This window comes from Lampetra fluviatilis, chromosome 7 (assembly GCF_964198595.1).
Source record: "Lampetra fluviatilis chromosome 7, kcLamFluv1.1, whole genome shotgun sequence".
Classification (NCBI taxonomy): Eukaryota; Metazoa; Chordata; class Hyperoartia; order Petromyzontiformes; family Petromyzontidae; genus Lampetra; species Lampetra fluviatilis.
In genome coordinates, this window is record NC_136281.1 from 7,016,087 (window position 1) to 7,033,167 (window position 17,081).

The 17,081-nt window shown below is 43.7% G+C and overlaps 1 protein-coding gene across 5 annotated transcripts; it reads left to right on the top strand.

Annotated features, from left to right (window-relative positions):
* The first annotated feature begins 117 nt into the window (after positions 1-117).
* Positions 118-16,739, top strand: COMMD1 (copper metabolism domain containing 1). 5 transcript variants are annotated; one of them, XM_078858322.1, is made up of 4 exons: positions 118-725; positions 2,460-2,713; positions 8,354-8,638; positions 15,920-16,739. In XM_078858322.1, exons 2-4 carry the CDS (start codon positions 2,498-2,500, stop codon positions 16,019-16,021), a joined length of 603 nt encoding a protein of 200 aa, XP_078714448.1. In that variant the 5' UTR covers positions 118-725; positions 2,460-2,497; the 3' UTR covers positions 16,022-16,739. The 5 variants fall into 5 exon arrangements, with proteins under 5 accessions (XP_078714448.1, XP_078714450.1, XP_078714451.1 ...); XM_078858324.1 differs by having other exon boundaries at positions 2,471-2,713; XM_078858325.1 differs by having other exon boundaries at positions 118-675.
* The last annotated feature ends 342 nt before the right edge of the window (positions 16,740-17,081 follow it).

The following is a 17,081-nucleotide window of genomic DNA, read 5'->3' on the forward strand; positions in this document are numbered from 1 at the left end:
GTGGGCGTGGCGGTCGAGGTGGGCGGGGCGGTCGAGGTGGGCGGGGCGGTCGAGGTGGGCGGGGCGGTCGAAGTGGGCGGGGCGGTCGAAGTGGGCGGGGCGGTCGAGGTGGGCGGGGCGGTCGAGGGACCGCGGTGAACAGCGCCTGTCACCTCCCGTCGCCTCCACCAATTCACACACCACAGAGTGACCGTGCCAAGTGCTGAGTCCAGAGCTCGCGGCATTAATCGCGACATTGCAAGGTGACCGGCAGATTCGCCCGCTGAGGGTTGTTTTTCTTTGTCATCGCTCGAGATGGACGAGGTCGACTTGCCCGCCCGTGTGGCCGCGGCGCGGCTCGGTGCGATCGCTGGGAGCCGCTGCGAGATGAATCCGCGATAATTGGAAACTTTTATCGCGGAAATTACGCGTTTTGACGCCGTGTGTGCAACGTGCCTTCGAATCGCCTTAAGCCGTTAACAAGTTCCGTGAAATCGTGTTTACAAAAATCGGAACGTGTTCTGTTTGATTTAGAGGTAAAATACCTCTGATCTGGCAAGGAAAAAAACAATAACGTTGGCGGCTGTGACAAATGTCCGCGGACTCTAAAGTCAGCGCGTGCTTCCAGCGAAGGGAGAAGGGTCGGTGCCGGGTTCCTCCTGCACAGACTCATCAGCAGTGACGAGACCTGCTCCAGTGAGTTCCTCCATCACACAGACTCATCAGCAGTGACAAGACCTGCTCCAGTGAGTTCTTCCACGTCACAGACTCATCAGCAGTGACGAGCACTGCACCAGCGAGTTCCTCCACGTCACAGACTCATCAGCAGTGACGAGCACTGCACCAGCGAGTTCCTCCTGCACACAGACTCATCAGCAGTGACGAGCACTGCACCACTGAGTTCCTCCTGCACACAGACTCATCAGCAGTGACGAGCACTGCATCAGTGAGTTCCTCCTGCAGAGACTCATCAGCAGTGACGAGCACTGCACCAGCGAGTTCCTCCATCCCACAGACTCATCAGCAGTGACGAGACCTGCACCACTGAGTTTCTCCTGCACACAGACTCATCAGCAGTGACGAGCACTGCACAAGTGAGTTCCTCCTGCAGAGACTCATCAGCAGTGACGAGCACTGCACCAGCGAGTTCCTCCATCCCACAGACTCATCAGCAGTGACAAGTCCTGCCTCATTGAGTTCCTCCTTCACACAGACTCATCAGCAGTGACGAGTCCTGCATCATTGAGTTCCTCCTGCACAGTCTCATCAGCAGTGACGCGCACTGCACCAGCGAGTTCCTCCACGTCACAGACTCATCAGCAGTGACGAGCACTGCACCACTAAGTTCATCCATCCCACAGACTCATCAGCAGTGACGAGCACTGCACCAGCGAGTTCCTCCACGTCACAGACTCATCAGCAGTGACGAGCACTGCACCAGCGAGTTCCTCCTGCACACAGACTCATCAGCAGTGACGAGCACTGCACCACTGAGTTCCTCCTGCACACAGACTCATCAGCAGTGACGAGCACTGCATCAGTGAGTTCCTCCTGCAGAGACTCATCAGCAGTGACGAGCACTGCACCAGCGAGTTCCTCCATCCCACAGACTCATCAGCAGTGACGAGACCTGCACCACTGAGTTTCTCCTGCACACAGACTCATCAGCAGTGACGAGCACTGCACAAGTGAGTTCCTCCTGCAGAGACTCATCAGCAGTGACGAGCACTGCACCAGCGAGTTCCTCCATCCCACAGACTCATCAGCAGTGACAAGTCCTGCCTCATTGAGTTCCTCCTTCACACAGACTCATCAGCAGTGACGAGTCCTGCATCATTGAGTTCCTCCTGCACAGTCTCATCAGCAGTGACGCGCACTGCACCAGCGAGTTCCTCCACGTCACAGACTCATCAGCAGTGACGAGCACTGCACCACTGAGTTCATCCATCCCACAGACTCATCAGCAGTGACGAGCACTGCACCAGCGAGTTCCTCCACGTCACAGACTCATCAGCAGTGACGAGCACTGCACCACTGAGTTCATCCATCCCACAGACTCATCAGCAGTGACGAGCACTACACCAGCGAGTTCCTCCTGCACAGACTCATCAGCAGTGACGAGCACTGCACCACTGAGTTCCTCCTGCACACAGACTCATCAGCAGTGACGAGCACTGCACCAGTGAGTTCCTCCTGCAGAGACTCATCAGCAGTGACGAGCACTGCACCAGCGAGTTCCTCCATCCCACAGACTCATCAGCAGTGACAAGTCCTGCCTCATTGAGTTCCTCCTTCACACAGACTCATCAGCAGTAACGAGTCCTGCATCATTGAGTTCCTCCTGCACAGTCTCATCAGCAGTGACGCGCACTGCATCATTGAGTACCTCCATCACCAGTGAACATCCCATCAATACGGTATTGAGATCTTCCACCGCCCATGAACCTGAAACGCCTTTGTCTGTGCCTGCCTTGTGCAAGACGAATCCCAGGCTGACGAGCTCCTGGGGCCACACTCCATGGCTCAAGCAGGAGGTGGCGTCGATGCCGGCGGGATCCGGGCGGAGGAGCCCCTGGGCGCTCTCCTGAGCGGAGTCGTGGACCTGCTGTTCGGTGAGGAGAAGGAGGCCAAGGCGGTGGCTGTGAGCGAGGAGGCGCTCAGAGGGAAGCTTTACCCAGACACCACCCGCGACGACTTCAAGGCGCTGCTGAGCAAGATGAAGGGGCTGCTCAAGGTGAGCGTCTGTCATGCAGACCCTGGGGTCAATTATCACGATGAAAGATCCGACAATGGAACGGCCCTGGTATCTCTACCCCCACAACCATATATCCTCCACACATGGGAGGATGAATGGCTCGCCAAACTGCGAATGATGTGAGGTGCAAACCATCGGCCATATCACTGATGATTGCCCAATACAAGATGCGTATTTTGGTGGAACAAGCGGACTCCACCTAGATACCCCTCCCCCCCAGATGCCCTAGATTGGCTTGCAAAAGAACACATTCCTGCGGAGGGAGTTGGTAGGGACGTTGGGTTGCTCGGTCAATGGCCAGGGTCAACGGTGGCATGGTGTATTCCGCAAATATGGCCGACTGTGAGGGCGAGCACAAGCCGGCCTGAGTAGGTTAAACGTTGAGTTTTATAAGGGCACCACCCAGCCCCACCCTCCCCTCCCCACCCTCCCCACCCAGCCCCTCCCCACCCAGCCCCTCCCCACCCTCCCCTCCACACCCAACCCCTCCCTGCACGACGGACGGATACAATAATCCCCTGTGGGCTGGTGTAACCAGGAGGTTCCTACCAGTAAAAACACATTGTAGCCTGTTGCTTTTTTCAAACGCCTACCTGTCTCGCCTTCTGACCCTCACCCTCCAGTCTACTTTCATCTCATCTTCATTCCACTTTGTCTTCCTGTTTCCTTCTCCCCACCAGGCAAGTAGGAGCGAGTTTGAAGTAGCCATGGGGACCCCTAATGAGTAGCCAAGGGGGTATATGACGGCTAAGAATTGGGGAACACAGTTCGGTGTAATAAGTGAACCCATGGTCTCAAAGGTCGCGAGAGGTTGTCTCTTTCCCGTCCCCTTGTGTTCCCATGTCCATGCCCCCCAACCACCTTTTCCACAACGTTAGCGTTCACCTTTCCATCCCTTTTATCAATTTATCTTTATTACCTATACAGTCTATTCACATTTCGATTTAAAGCTTTCGTGACAGCAGGGATTCATCTTCTTGGTTCTTTCGGTAAAGTGACGTAGAAGGGAAGTAATAAAATAATAAAAATGAAACATAATAAAATAATTCTCACGACGTTTCGGCCGCAACGCAAGCAGCCGTCCACAGGTCAAACCAGGTCTGTCGAGGCGACAGCGTCTGAATGAAACAGCACACGTGTCTGGAGCATATATATAAGCTGGGTTGGAAGGGGGGAAAAGAGCGCCTTGACAAAAGAATATGCATATCAAGAGGCATTTAGCATATTATGGGAAATGCAGGTATGTGATTAGTACTACTCATGCCCGTGCATTATGCAGGATTAGCAACATCAAAGGGAAGGGATGTGGGAAATGCAGGTATGTGATTAGTACTACTTATGCCCGTGCATTATGCAGGATTAGCAACATCAAAGGGAGGGGATATGGGAAATGCAGGTATGTGAATAGTACTACTTATGCCCGTGCATTATGCAGGATTAGCAACATCAAAGGGAGGGGATATGGGAAATGCAGGTATGTGAATAGTATTACTTATGCCTGTGCATTATGCAGGATTAGCAGCATCAAAGGGAGGGGATAGGGGTAGCATTAATAAAGGGAAGGAGTGTTAATAGTATGTAGCTGCAGTAACTAAAACCACCACGTAAACAACTAAAGTATAAACTACATAGTATCATCAGTATACTAAATATACTCTACAATAAGCTGAGTTACTAACAGTAAGTAATACATTACAATTCTACGTCGTAAAAAATATATAATATTCTTCCATCTAAACTTTATTCTCTTACATCACACGAGTCTACACTGTACTATATACTACCATAGACAAACCCAACATTAAATTATATACTTATACATTGTATACCTTATACATTGTAATATTGCACTATGTATTATTCTACCCACCCTAATGTTTATCACACTGCTGTATATTGTCTATACAATTACGATACTATATATTACTTTGTACATTGTATTAAGCATATAAATGTTATACTATTTGTTATTATACACTGTACCATTGACCGTCGTGTGAAAGATACTAAGAGGAAGCAACGAAATATGTCAATGGGTGAGTAGTGAGAAAATTGCAGCGGAGCTAAGAATCCATTCCCTGCAGAGAATACGTACGTTACACTTAAGGACTTTTGTGCGGGTGGCCACTAGTTTTTTTATTATAATTTTCCTCTTGCCCTCCCATAACTCACTCATAATTACTGCAAATCAATGGGTATTTATCATTGTGGAGCATGTGGCTGTATGTCATTGTGTGTATGTTACCTTCCCTATGGGGAGCGGTAGTGTAGCGGTTAGCGTGCTGCGCTATGATAAACCACGTCCAGAGTTCAATTCCCGCTCACGGCCAACACGAGTGATGATTATCTGAAATAATCCTACGCCTTGCCTAGGTCGACTCGGCCTCAAATGAGTACCTGATTGCGGTGTGTAAACATCGCCATTGGGGAGACAAAGACGGCTTGGTGTGGGCGCTGGCCACCCCCCCCCCCCGTGCCGGTCGTCATAGGTGCTCAACAGCACTTCCCCCAAAAGTCTGTTGGGGGGGATATTTTTTATTCTTTATCTTCACAAAGAATATTGATGGAATACGTTATTTTTGTGAACATAGCATTGTGTAGTATTGAAGTGGAGTACTCTACATGCTTGGTATAGCGAATAGTGGCCAGCAGATGGCAGTGTATCCACATAGAATGCTTTAATGTCAGAGGTTGTAAACAAGGCAGATCCTCATGTATTGGAGCTGCCATCGCTCAACATCTGCTCCTCCTTTTGGTTGGGCACATTGTCAGAATGCCCAACTCAAGATCGGGAAACGCTCCAGGTGGGGCCAGAAGAAACGTGACAGATTGCTACAAGAGCATCCTCACCAAGTGCAACATCGACCTGGTAACATGGGAGCAGCAGCTGGCACTTGAGTGTTCGTCTTGGAAAGCTCTCGTCCACCAAGGTGTTTCAATTTGAGTCAAAGAGACACCATCAGGAAACTGACACACGGGCATGAAGGAAAGAATGCACCCAGGCCAGACGGGACTCTCAAAGCTTACAAACTATCAGTAACGACAACACATGCTGTCACTGTAAGAAGATATGTGGTTCCAGGATTGGCCTCATCATCCATATGTGTACCCACAAACCTTGACCACCATCGCTGTCCATGGAGGACCTCGAGGGATCCCAGATTAAGATAATGATATGTTTATACAGAATGTACAACTGTAAAGCAAGGAAACGAAATAATGATTTGATAAATTTTGATTGCGCATGTGGAAAAAAATCTAACGACATTGGTTATTAACACAAAAGAAAAAGCTTCAAATGATGATTGACAAAAGAAAAACTGAGTACATGTACAGTATAGGCAAATGTTTCATGCAATGGCCCTGCTACAGAGTATGGAGAGGGAAAAGGGATTTGCATTTGGATGTTCTGCTTCATAGTGCACTGCCCTCAATTCTTTATAAAGGTGACTTAAACCTTTTTCAAACAACAATAATACGACATTTTATCACAAAATAATGTTCATAAGGCATCGTCACAGGTTTAGGATTAAGAGATTTTTCCATAAAGAAGAAACTGAAACATTCGCAACGAATTTCTCAGTAGCTGTGGGGTTCGTATAAGAGTAAATATTTTCAGCACTGTACAGATTTGAAAAGAGTCCCCAAATTCATCATTAACTTTGTCTCATCACTGATTGATATTTAATAACATACATTTTGAATGTATTTCATCCAAATGCAACCACAGCTCAAATCGCTCTACAGTACAGTTGATATATGTATTGTTTATGGAGAAAGAGATCATTATAGGCAGAGGAGAAGAGGAAGTTAACGAGTTGTCTAGAGACGGGAAGGTTTCGACAGCCTTTATGGCTGGGAGAAAGAGTTCCAGACTTAAGGGGCATTATAGGAGAACGAGCAACCTTCCACTGAGCGAAGGTTAGATGGGGACTTCGACAAAAAGCCGTAGTTTTCGAAGCGTCGAGTGCGTGGAAGGGAGTACAGTGAGATAATATGGGAGATGTAAGCAAGTGCAAGTCTGTAGGGAATCTTGAAGATAGTGAATGCAATCTTAAAATGGATCCCAACTTGTATTAGGAACCAATTGGGGGAACGGAATATTGGGGTAATGTCACAAAACACTAATATGTCAGGCAATGGTCCTTATTTAAAATATACGACTCAGGACAGATTTTGTCTTGTATGAACAATGTAGATGTATAAGGTTTCCTTAATGGATCTCAGATCGCCATGCATGTAAAGGAGGAAATACGTGACAAGTGACCGGGGAGAAAAATACGAAAGCGATAAGATGGAGAACTAGAGAAAGAAGGCGTGTTCAAAGAGGTGGTGGGGTCTTCAACCGGGACTTAAAAGTCTCCATCGACTGCCATTTTCTAACCTCCAAGGGCCAGGGAATTGCAGAGCCTGGGCGTCGTGCAGACAAAGCTTGGTGGTGACCCCATGTTCGAAGCCTGAAGTGCGGTCACGCTGAGTATGGCACGCTCGATAGATATCAGAGATCTCAGTGGAGTGTGTACCTGAATCAGCTCCTGGGTGTATGGTGGAGCAAGCTAATTTTAAACCTTGAACACATGGAGGAGAATCGGTGGACACCATCCATGTGGGTGTGCACTGAAAGCCAATGCAGAGACATGAGCACAGGTGAGATATGATCCTGAAGAGGAATGAGAGTGAGCACCCTAGCAGCTGCATGTTCGACAAACTGCAGTCTACAAGGAGGGTACTCGGGGCTCCGGAGAGCAAGGCATCGCAATGGTCAAGATGTAAAAAAACGAGCGCATGACCCAGTCTCTCGTCATTTTGAGAACAAAGAATGTTGTGCTGCAGGGCAAAATGCCTTCAATTAAAGAGCAATGTCCTCACAACTTTATCATGTGACTGGAAGGATAGATACTGTTCCAAGATAAAACTGAGATTTCTAACCTCGTGTGTTAGGCAGATGCTCCGAATGTCTATTAATCACCAGGGCCAACCTTGGACAGCTGGTGAGGAGGGGGGATGAGAAAAATATCATTTTTATCACTGTTGAGTTGTACAATCCAAGATTGTACAACTCAACAGTGATAAAATCCAAGATTGTACAACGCAAGAGTGATTAAAAAGCACAAGCTGAGGACATAGAGTTCGATCCCAGTTGAACATAGATTTGTGTGTCATCCACCTAGCAACAGTATAGACCTTGGTGTTGGAGCAGAGCTCCAAGCGGGGGCATTTGTACACTGAATAAAGTGGGACCGAACACAGTTCGTAGAAGAACGAACATATACAACCGGACGATCAGAAGATATAAACCTGCCCATAGTGATGTGTTGGACACGGTTTTCAAGGTAGGAGTGGAACCATTGCAACGTGGTGCCCGAGACTCGCATCACGAGTTCCAATTTCTCGAGTAAAATTCTACGATAAATTGTATCAAAAGCTGCTGAACTAAGATTAAGGGGAAAGAGAATACTTGGACATCCTTTGTCTGCACATGTGAGCAAATCAACCATTGTAATTGTCTTATTGCTGCCACCTTTATTCAACATTCATCTTCCCTTCCGTAAATCAATACCAATACCCTACTCCCTATTCACCGTACACCTCCCCCCTCGCCCCTGTCTTGCGGTCCAGGCGATGGCAACGGCCGACATGGACAGCACACAGTTGGAGACCTTCCTGGCGGCGCAGGTGCGCAAGCCGGGTGGCGTGACAGCCGAGCAGGCGGCCATATTGGCGCGCTTCTGGAAGAGCCACCGGGGCCGTGTGCGAGAGAGTTTGGTCGCCCGCTGTCGCTGGGAGCCGACGCTGCACAGCGTGAACTGGCGCGTGGACGTGCCGGCAGCCAATGGGCACAGTGGCGACCAAAGCGGAGCTCCCATCGCCTTCCTGGAGCTCGACATTGGCCATGAAGGACAGGTGTGTGACTGATTCCACTTGCTTTCAGTGGTAGCCCTTCATAATAGACTTTTGGGTCAGGCCACGTAATGACCTGGTTAAATTTGTGTCATAAAGACCCTCTACCACCCGACTGAGCCTAATAATTGAAATTGTCACGTGGTGTGCAACCTTTAATGCGCCATTTAATTATTATTGTTTCAGTTAATAGGTATCTTATTCTTGGTTCTTTCAGTAAAGTCACGTAGAAGGGAAATAATAAAATAATAACAAATTAAACAATAAAATTCTGATTACTAAATTTAGTTCTGGGAATTGAAACAGTGATAGTCTGTGCGTTCAATGCGTCTATATGTGACAATTTAATTTGTTTAGCTGTGTTTGGGGGTGTGGGGCCTTAACGAAACGAATTTATCAGATCCTTGTGGCCTAACCCATATATCAATCATGAATAATAAAATTGGCTGCCAAAACCTATGTGTCACGTGAATAGTTGCCCTTGCAGTTCATGTGGTTGAGATTCAGTTGGCAGTTGCATAAAACATCTTAAGGAAACATTTGTCTTTATTGAAGCTGATGTAAAGGAGTTGAGGGGATTTTTGCACTTCGGCTGTTTAATGCAACTAACAACCTTAAGATGCCCCCAATAGCATTCCGATGACCAATTTAATACAATTAAATGTATAAGTGTTGTTCATTAGGTTCAAATGGATTGGACAAATAATTAGGACAGGTAAAAATGTATGTTTTAAGTAACCCATTCAATACCAGGATGAAGATGTAAATGCCCTTTACTTATTTTCAAATAGGCAAACTTCCCAACCTTAATTACCATTGGCTCTAAATCGGAAGACTACTGTGGAAACAATGTGTAACTCGCACATACCGATGCCCGTAGACTGTCGAGGATAAACAATTCCAATGTGGAAAATTAGTTTATCCTCAACCTGTGCAACTAAAAATAGAGACCTTGTTATTCCAAAGAGTTGACATTTTTCCTACACCTTATTGGAAGTGCATTGAATGTCGAGTAATGCTCGTTACTACCAATTTGACTTGCAGTCTATAATAATGATGTTATTTTCATCGAGTACACTTCACACAACCCGCTACTCCTGACGCAGTTATCTGGCTCGATCACCTGAACATGAACTCGTAGTTGTTGCTCTGCATCCACATCAGCTATGCGAAGGAACGAAGAAGAATTCACGCCAGTGTCTCAAATACGCAACTAATTAAAATATAATTTTAAGCATTGGATTGACCATTCGAGATGATAATGATTGTGGTATTGATAAATACATTTAATGTTTATTATGACAAAAAAGTGAATTTGCACACCTTTTGGTGAGGTGTGCGCCCATTCAACTGGCTGGTAGATTCTAGAGTGGTAAAGTGGTGCAGCATGATTGTCATTGATAACAACGGCTCTCTTGTTGGGTTACCCGTCCTCCAGGTAATGCTCACTAGGACGGCAAAGAACATTTGCAATTTGTAAATATTGCCTTTAAAATAAATGCAATGTCCATTAGGCTTGCAAGGCCATAACCACTGTGTTAGGATGGCTCGTGTACCCAGGCATTAATAAAATACCAACATCTGTATGTATATATGTTGAACTTCTTTTGCACCATACGTAGCCAACCGTGGTAATCGAAGGTGCGGCGCAGTCGTACTCATGTACTCGTGCTGCTGGTGATCATGGCGCTCCTGCTGGTACTGAAATTAATCTACTAGATCTAAATTGCGGCTGCTGTGCTATTATAACTAAAGTTCCTGCTGCTGATGGTACTTCAGCTGGTGCTGCTGCTGGTGCTGCTTTTGCTAATGTTGTTATAGTAATACTTTTAGAAGTGTTTTAATAATGTTGAAACTGATTATTACTTTACATGTTTAATATCACCAGTTATTTGTAATAATTAATCCATCTGCTGGTGAGAGTTATTTGTCAGGATAGTTTTGTGTTTAATCACTGACAAGTAATGTAATGTAACACCATAGATGCCTTATCTAATTAAGGGCTTTTTATTTTGGGTGAATGGGAAGTACGCTGTTTCTTGGACTACATACATTTTATTGCGATATAGATTTGCATAGCTTTCTTCCATGTAATTTTAATATTCTATTTTTCCCATGAGCTACAGAATAGCAAACATATTAGAGGCCAACCAACCATGGGTGCAAGCCAGGTTTAGGATGGTTTCCTCTAACATCGGGCACATACATAAGATTAATCAGATTATGCAAAAGACCAATGGATTTCAATCCCTCAGTTGATTGACCACGGATAATGATGATGGGAATGCAACAAATGTTTATGGCACAACAGAAACATAAACGGTTCAGATAATAATATGATGATCAAAACCAGCCTTGCATATCTGTGATCCTTTATAAAATAATTGCAATGGTTCTCATCGTGTGAGATTTAATGTTCACACGGTACTTTATTCCTATTGAATAGGGGTAGCATTTTCAGCCAACACGCATTCATCTGTTATTTTAAATTAACGGGTATTCCCACGGCATATAATTGAACTTGTCTGGTGTCCATGGATACATTTACCCAATTATGTGTTTTTCTTTGTGGTAATGAATAAAGTATGTTTACTGACAGCAAGGCAACGCAATTCTTTTTGCTATTTTAACTCCGTTAATTGGATGACTCTTATTTTGATGGGTCCTTAAACTGCAGCATCGTGTTCTGGGATTTTGTCTATCGGAGAAACCCACAACACTGAACAGTCCACCCAGCACACGATGCCTTTAATGTGTATATCAGGGTATGCAGGCTTATTTAAACAACGTTAAAAGCATTATATAAATAGGACTAGATAGTGTGCAAGTGCTTGGATATCTAATATGGTGTTACCGCAGGAAATGCTGACATGTATATTAGAAAGCAGGCCACTGATCAGCTCACTGTTTTCTCATTCTCTTCAACGGCCTGTTGTTGTCCTGTATTTAGAACAGGCTCATTCTGAATAATAGTATTTTTAATGGTCAATGATGTAACCATTGTTTACTCCATATGAGTGGTAAAGGTGTGATGAACGTTTTCTCCACCTACAGTAATTCTGACAAGTTTTTTTTTTCTGAATATAATTACGTGACCATCTGTGTAAGTGTAAGTGGTGAGATGTTAATTATCTCGCCTGTTATGCAGGAGGTTGTGGGTTTGATCCTGGCCATGTATATTTGTAGTTTGCATGTCTCTCTCCCTGTTGTATCGTGGATTTTTCCCCAGGTCCTCCGTTTTTTCCCTTCACATTTAGACTCAACATGCGTTTAGAGTATTTGGCTGCTATACACTTCCACATGATAGGCCACTTCGTTGAGCTATCATGCGTGGCCAGGTCGCTTCTGTAAAAGAGCTATATAGTTCAGTGGTAAAATAATAAAAAAGTTGTATAGATAGTTGTAAGTATAATTATCAACTGTTACAAATTACCACAAGAACAACAGATTCCACGACAACAACAATGTTGCCACAACTCTACTATAATCTGTGCGATTATGGTAGCAATACGTGTTTCATTAAAAATAAGCCATCTGTAACACTTCCCAACCTAGGTTATGTGGCTATTAGGAATTTGCCTAATTGAAAACTGGCCAAATTGATTAAAGGGTTTCCCATAACTTTAAAACACAAACCAGACCAAATAGACGCTTTCCAAATAAGCAAATCAATGTTTCCATGATGACTGCTTGTTGGCTTCCATACTGCCATTTAAATACTTCCAAAGACAGATGCGTGTTGGCAAGTGTTACGATGATAAAAAAATGTAAAGTCGTATTTTGTTTTTGAAAAGTAAACCGCAAGCATTCTCTGGTTAACAAACATAAAAAAATGTTTCATTGTAAGAGTTGCCTATGGCTTTAGAATGGAGATTATGGCATTTGTTTTCCCGCAAAGGATATGGGCAGGATGCTGTTTGCATGCTGCTCATGTGCTTTAGTTTCCTGACCTCAAGTGCGTGTGCACTCGTGTTGCACGTGACAAACCAAATTGGATTTGCACACCACGGCACTGGGTAAGGTCACATTTTTTGAATGATGGGTGGACAAAAATTAAGGCGCCACCTTCCCTGTTTGTTCAAATGTCCTTTACAGTTTATCTTTTGTATTTTGTGGTGTCAATGATAAAGCTTCAAACTGTGAATGTAAACAAACGCTGCTTTCCCTCCGATAAAGCAGTGCAACCCAGCCCCCCTGTTACTGCTATAACAAAAATAACAGTGCTCAAAATGACATTAATTTTCTTTAAAATACACATTTTGGTGTGTCTCACAACTTATTTAAAAAATAATATATTGCAATTTGAAAGCCAACCCTTAAGTTTATTTGCAGAAGGATTAGCACAGCAGACAGTTTGTGTGGGATATATGACAACATGATGTACCTATCAGAGGAAGCACATTCTGTTGTCTCATGAGTATAGTTTCACAATGATGTGTTCCACCGTGTATTCAAAAACGTGAACTTTAAAATGTTACTGATGCCTAAGTTCAGCTCTGACGATACCGACGTTCGTATTCGTGTCCTGTGTGTACTTGTTCGCGCTCAAGGGTTTATGAAGAGCTGCCACGTTCAGAAAACGTCAATGATAAAGCTGTACATGTATATTGTATCGCTTCGCGATACAATATACATGTACAGCACAGTCCTTTGTCAATTCACTCACAGTTTGAGGTTTTCCAAGGCCGTGTCAGTTACGGGGTTTGATTAACTATATGTGACCACGCAGGTCAGGGGGACCAAAACTCGTTCAGCTATCGATCGCTTGCCACTGATACGTTAGCCATGACGCAAACTCAAGTCGCCCGTTCACAACACACTGCACTATAACTTCTCAGCAGCAGCAGCATACAGTATTTATACTGAAAATTGTATCCAAAAACTTCCCCTTGCCATGAACTATTTCTTTTACTCTTTGGTTCTTTTGGTGATGTCACGTAGGTAGAAAAATAATGGATCATGACGTTTCGATCGTAATTAGGCCTACTTCAGCAGTTTTTTTCTTGCTGTGGTTGTCCCACCTGATGAGGGTTGCTTGTGTTGCGATCGAAACGTCGTGATCTATTATTTTTCTACCTACGTGACTTTACCGAAAGAACCAAAGAGTATTGATTCCTGCAGTCACGAAAGCTTCAAATCAAGATGATATTTCTTTTTTTTAGATGGTAGCTTGTAAAAATCTTGAAGTTCCATAAATAAGCTGTCAAAATGTACAGTGGGTGGGAACATTTATTTGGTATGTTTCCATAACCAGGCCCAGGGCATCTGGTTGTTAGTGTAATGATGGCTCACATTTCATAGGCACAGACACATAATAATTGCGATAGCTTTGGTACATACTGTTTTCACTAAATCTATTTGAATTTGCACAAGCGTTATTTCCAGACTTTAAAAAAAATCTGAATCACACTGCAACACAATAACTGCCACTTACCACACTCAACATAATGCAACGTAGACTTTTTTTTACCCCTGTATCCTGTTTAATCTTGCACTTTACTCATTCCATGTCTGATCCTCCATTGGTGAGATGAAAATGGTTAATGTCGTAATCTATAAAACAATTCGCATTTCTGCAAAGTGCACCACCAGATAGATGCCTTTTCACTTTTACAGCCGTATTGTCGACAGCCAACATAAGTGTGACCCAGGCCATGTGCGCGCTTGTAGTATTCACCGCTTTAACGCCGCTTTGTCGTAAGTGCTGCTCAGTCTGTATGTGTATCCTGCCACCAGTCAGCCACTGTACAGCCAGAAATAAGATCCACTCTACGCATATATAAATGGTTATTTTTTTACCTCTTTTTGGTTCTTTTAAGAAATTTCAATTGCAATTAATTCCATTCGGTTTTTAACACCAGACTTACATTTTAATGCGTTTCCTTTGAACAAAAAAAAATGGATGAAGGCCGTGTCAGATGGCTTTAAAAGCCTCCCTTTGCACTATTTTTAGTTCACGTGTAAAAAGCTGTGCTCAGGGCTGCATTTGGAAAGCTGACACACCACTCTGAATTGAGCGGTATGCCTCGTGTTTACTTTAGTCTCTCAATGTAGATGCTGCCTCTTTTTTTTTGCAACTTGGGCAGCTGTAGTCTAAAATAAGGACAGCATATTACAAGTGTGCATATTTAGTAACCATTTAAAGTGCAGCAAATACGTGTAGTAAATATAAGTTGTGTCTGTACAATTTGCATGACGAATTGACATTTGCACCACAGTGTACGAGATGATCGACCGTTGTTAGTGTAATATTCCGTCGAATGCGATACAAATGCTGTCTTTCTTGTCTCTCCTTTCTCTTAATTGGACTGACCTCACAATGTAACACTGCACTGTGATGTTATCAAGCATAACACTGCAGTTTGACAAATACATTACCCTTGTTATAATCATGCTATTAAACATAATCTATGCCTCGATTTTCCTGGCTGGCTGTTGCCTGGGTTGCACTCTACCCAAACAAAATAACTGTTTTGTTTGTGGCTGTGGGCCGTTGCCACTGAAACTAACTGGGTAACTGGCTGAATCGGATTTTCCATGGAACAAATACAAATTAAATTGGCGGAAGAAGATCGGAAGACATACAATAGTGACACCTAAGAGGTCGGAGTAACGAATACAGAATTTGACACAGTTAATTAAAAATTTCTTTAAAATTTGATATTCACCTAATTTGTTTACCAAAATATTCTTTAATTTCTGGAGAATATATATTTTAAAACCTCAATGCATATTATGGCATTTTACTATGCGAAAAAGCATATTACATTTTCTCTCTGAGTACAGGATTATGAGAAGAGTATGAAATGACAAGTCTCTTATTTTCCATTCCAGAGCAGGGAATTTCCTTGTAGGATTTATAATAATGATATGTAATGGGAATATAATGATAATATTGCATTATAGGATACATTTCCCCAGTAGTTTAAGGTGCAAGTTGTCTTGTCGTTGAAATTTCACGCATAAGTGTTAATCAGCGAGGATTTGTCAATTGTTACTCTGGTATGCGCCATGAACCTGGCGACTTGAGTTCAATTCCCCCGGCCACGAGTAATGTCAGTAACGAATGATATCCAGACCGGTCCTGCTCTCCTTTGCCTTCCTCAACCCATACTGACCAACATTGTAAAGTACCGTGAAAAAAAAAACTACCGGTAACTAACGGTCCATTGGTGGATTGAGAATGACCGGAAATTTTGTCTTATTTTTTTCAACCCACCATGTTATTTGTGTGCACATGTGTATGTGCCTTGTATTCACTGTCGTGATGTCCGTGTGCGGCAGGAGCCCGAGCGTTTGTCCTTGGAGCTGGACGAGGCTGGCATTGCAAAAATCATGAAGAGTGTCACTGCCATTGAGCAAAGAATTGCCAAACTTGGCCAGTGAGGCTGCTCTCAACCCTCTGGTCATCAAGGATCAAGACCACCGTGGACAAACCCAAGGCACTGCAGTTGGTAGGGACCACAGAGGGATCTATCTACTCGTGATTTTCATTTTACCTGCACATGTGCTCCAGCCAATTTTCCTGCAACAACCTCCATTTTGTTAAAAATACTTTTTTTTACTTGATCTGTTGAACCTATTTGCAGTGAGCAGGCTAAGAAATCCCCCAAGCCCTGGTGGATTTTAATTAATTTAGTTTCAGGTACAGTCCGCCTTAAATTACACGTGGGAAAATTGCCTGAAGCTTTGGCTTAATGGAAGCAAACCTTAGTTGTTTATGTTTCTCATTATAAACGAAAAACTTGCAGCTTAATTAAAACAGCTTTCACATCTTGGACTGTTCTATGAATCTCTACATATTGCTAACTTAATTACTTGATTTCATGATATTTAACGAGGAGACTTACCATACAATTACAAAACTATTACCGCAGAAAGAATATAAATGGCTTTTATGCACCGTATATGGAGTATGTATTAGCGGGATTAATTGGAAGATTCCAATCAAGCCCGTGTGCCACATTTGTATGATTGAGTACGCTTGAAGATTCTACAGTTATGTAAATATAATCTGTGCTGTATTGCTTTGAGTTTTTTCTTTTTACTAATCTTAGATGGTCGTCTCGTCATCTTACAAGCAAATAAACATCTTGAATGGGAAATGCAGAGCGTGAATGTCGGATGATTATGCGCCGCTATACACAAAACGGGAAACATCAAAAGCTGCACTCATTCATAATTGTGAGGAGGTTATCGATTATCCTTGAAACATTTTCAGGTTTAAGAAAAATGTGAACCTGAGTCATACAACACGTAAAAGGGTTTTATGATGGGTGAATAATGTTGATCGCTTACATTATAGCAGTTTTTTGCAATGTTGGCAACTTTGGCATTATTATTTCTGTCTCGTAAAAGTCAACGTGACTCACCGCGATGTGTTTGAATCACGCGAATAATTTTTGTACATTTTTATCTTGGTTTGTGAATATTTCACTCCATTTGC

Coding starts and splice junctions, on each gene's coding strand:
- COMMD1 (XM_078858322.1), top strand. CDS start 2,498: ATGGCTCAAGCAGGAGGTGGCGTCGATGCCGGCGGGATCCGGGCGGAG. Junction 2,714..8,353: donor AGATGAAGGGGCTGCTCAAG/GTGAGCGTCTGT, acceptor CTTGCGGTCCAG/GCGATGGCAACGGCCGACAT. Junction 8,639..15,919: donor ACATTGGCCATGAAGGACAG/GTGTGTGACTGA, acceptor CGTGTGCGGCAG/GAGCCCGAGCGTTTGTCCTT.